The sequence below is a fragment of the Tarenaya hassleriana genome, unplaced genomic scaffold (genome assembly GCF_000463585.1).
Source record: "Tarenaya hassleriana unplaced genomic scaffold, ASM46358v1 Cleome175, whole genome shotgun sequence".
Taxonomy (NCBI): domain Eukaryota; kingdom Viridiplantae; phylum Streptophyta; class Magnoliopsida; order Brassicales; family Cleomaceae; genus Tarenaya; species Tarenaya hassleriana.
In genome coordinates, this window is record NW_010965169.1 from 151,835 (window position 1) to 155,167 (window position 3,333).

Genomic DNA, 3,333 nt, shown 5'->3' on the forward strand with positions numbered 1-3,333 from the left:
TCCAACCGAAATTGCGGTTGGAAATTCCGTTGGAATTTTCCAACCGAAATTGCGGTTGGAAATCCGTTGGAATTTCCAACGGATGCCGGTTGAAAATCCGTTGGAAAATTCCAACGGAAAAATTCGTTGAAATTCCGTTGAAAATTCCAACGGTTTTCCAACGGACACCGATTTCTAACGACGAAATTCCAACGGATAAATCCGTTGGAAATCTGTTGGAAACGTTAATTTCCAACGGAAATTTGACCATTTCCAACGGATTTACCCGTTGGAAATGACCATTTTTTTTGTAGTGTTTACTTTATTCTGAAATATAGTTTTAATTTCTTCTGATATTGATAAAGGTAATTTATCAAAGAATAATTCTTCGACTACTATTTTCTTATCTTTTACTAATCGAAGTAATGATCTGTGAATTCACAAATAAATGCTTCGAAATAGCACACATTGCGAATTCTAAGATTTAGTATTTTCCATAATGCAATTTCTGATATTTGTGTTTCTCGTAATTGGGAGTTAGAAGTTCTTCCAAGAAATTCTTCTCCTATTACGTCGATTAATCGAACAAATATTTCCCATGCAGTTGGTCCTAGAATTTTTTCTGCTTTTATTCCTGATGGTAAATTTGTTAAGTAATTATATACTATTCATGTTGTTTTATGTTCCAAATGACTTAACATCTCATGAGGATATAAATCTCTTAATTCTTTATTAGTTTGTATTAGTAAACTCGTTCGATTTTTCCAATCTTCTAATGTTCTAAGTGGATTAATCTCACAATCTAAATTTAATATTTCTGATGATTTTATATTAAACATATCGTGTTTCGGGATATATTCGAAATGAAATTTCCTCCAATTGTTTTCTTTCGGAATATATTGGTTTTGGTATAATTCATATTCATAATCTTTGTATCCTTGATATTCGTTATGTGTTCGTTTTTTAGGTAGTGTATTTTCATTACTCTCCCTTTCTAGTTCAGTTTTGACTAAAAAGGGATTGTCGTAAGGACTTTCGTAGAGATTTTCATCACTACTATAGTCTAAGACAATTTTTTCAGTTTCATCTGGTTGTTGTTCTTCGGGTATATTGAGAGTAGCTAATAATGTTGATAATCTTTCTATTTGATCATCTAGTCCTTCCATTATATTTTTGGTGTTTTTGGTGGAAGTCTGATCCGTAGATTAGACTGATCAATAATAATTAATTCTTTTGTTTCTTTCTTAAAATGATCTTGTAAGTCTTTTATGGTGATATATTTGTTTTGATTAAGTTGTTCGATTATTTCTTGCAATTAATCTATTATTTCTAATATTCTTTGTTTTTCATCTTCGTGGGATTCATTACATCTTTTCCTTTATTTTTTGCGATAATATTTTTGACTAATTCTTTAGCATCGTTAAATTCTTTTATTATTTGGATTTGTCTGTTATTATAACTGTAATTATTTGTTGTTGTAAGTATTTCTGTTATATTTAATAATAATCCTTTTAATTCGACAAATGTTTCTCTAATTAATTTTTCTATGGTTTCTTTTATAGATTCAGTCATCCTATTATTGCTTTAATATATTCTTTTAATTCTTCAGAGTTTTACTTTATTTCGTTAATACTTTTTTCTTGTAGATATATTATTTCTTTTAGTTTTTTATTTTATATTTTCAATTTCATCTTGTTTCTCATAATTTTATTCGCATATTTTTATTAATCTTTGTAGTTGATTTTCTAAATTTGTTTTTATATTGTCCATATTTCTTTTTAGTTCTTCGTGGTTTTCTGGATTTTTGATATATGATTCCGTAAGTAATCATTTCAACAATATTATTCAAGGTAAATCTTATTTTTTTTATTTTATTTCCGAGATTATAATTAGTATCATCATCGAAGATGATACCAATATAATATCGGCTTTGATCATGAAGATTTTTTGGTATTGTTATCACTTTTCCTTTATAAGAGAATTTGGGATAACAATCATCTTCATTAGTTAATATTAATGGTAATCTTTTTGAAAAATCAATTTTTTCATTGTCCATAATCGTTGCCTTGCTCTGATACCAAATAGAAATCGTGCGGAATTTGTTAGAAATGGAAATCGTGCGGAGTTTATCAGACTAAAAATTTAGTCAGACTGGTTAGACCATTTAAACTAGTCATACTTTTTTCAAACTAGTCCATTTAAACTAGTCATACTTTTTTCAAACTAGTCGTACCGAGAAAATTTGGTCATACTAGTTATTTTGATTTTATCGTAATTTTTTTAAAAATATTGGTTTTTTGGAAAACCCTAGATATTCTAAAGTTACACTTCAAGCGTGCTCTCGTCAAATGTTATTTTTGTTATTTTTCCAAGTAAACACTGATCGGTTGCACCCTTTCCAACCAATTTTTTGATTTGTTTACCATTCTTGAGTTTTTTCTTTTATTAAATTACTAAATAAAATAAAACTTTTACGGGATATTCGAAATAAAACTTTAGATAGAGCAAAGTAAAATGTCAAAATTTTCTAAATATCCTGATTTTAAAGATAGATCGGAAATAAATTCTAATCAGATAATAAAAGAACTTTAAAGGTTCTCTAAATTAATAATACAAGAACTGTATTTAACCATCGAAACCAGAGTTTGAATGCAGATATGAGAGATGAATATTACAACGACTGAACCAAAACACAATTACCGACAGAAGGAAAGATCATAAGGATTCCACATGCCTGATAACATAAGGCCACAATAAAACTCTTCGATTTTATGGATTCTTATAAGTTCTTCGTTTTATAATTACCCACAGAACACCAATGTACAACAAATATGTAAAAACCCTCGGAGATAAACAGAGTTTTCGAGAGATCGAACCGCTGACCTGATCGCGAAGAAGAATCTGATCCGAGAATGGTCTTAGCACTCGCACCCTGTCGACCTTTGCTGGCTTGTTGTCCCGACATCGATAGTGTCTGGTAAGTATCTGTAGAGAACGAGAGATTAGGTGTTCAGATGATTGTTGAGTACCCGAACCTGAGTTTAAATACAAAATTTAGAATTTTTTTTCAAATTATACATCATATTGACTGGGACCGGTGCCAGAATTTTCAGGCAATTTCATATTATCCAGACCCGAAACCCATGAATGACAAATGCCACTTTACTATTCAGTCGGTACTAATACGCGACCTCGTATCCAAATAAATGAGCCCGAACTCGATTTTCGGGTTTTCACCATGCTGTAACCCCATCTCATCTCATATAGTGTTCGGTACCCCAACCCGCAGGCCGAGTTGAGTACCTAAGGCGAGTATGAGTTTGGATCTTACATTTCTTCTTCTTCACCGCTCTT

General features: G+C 30.6%; 1 protein-coding gene across 1 annotated transcript in view; it reads right to left on the reverse strand.

The window, feature by feature from the left end:
• Positions 1–2,620: 2,620 nt before the first annotated feature.
• The window catches only part of LOC104810223 (ras-related protein RABG3f), a 3,322-nt gene continuing 2,609 nt past the window's right edge, over positions 2,621–3,333 (reverse strand). Inside the window, exon 7 of the mRNA XM_010536418.2 lies at positions 2,621–2,966. Coding sequence (XP_010534720.1) covers positions 2,898–2,966 — 69 coding nt within the window. The 3' untranslated portion in view covers positions 2,621–2,897. The remainder of the gene's footprint in view (positions 2,967–3,333) is intronic.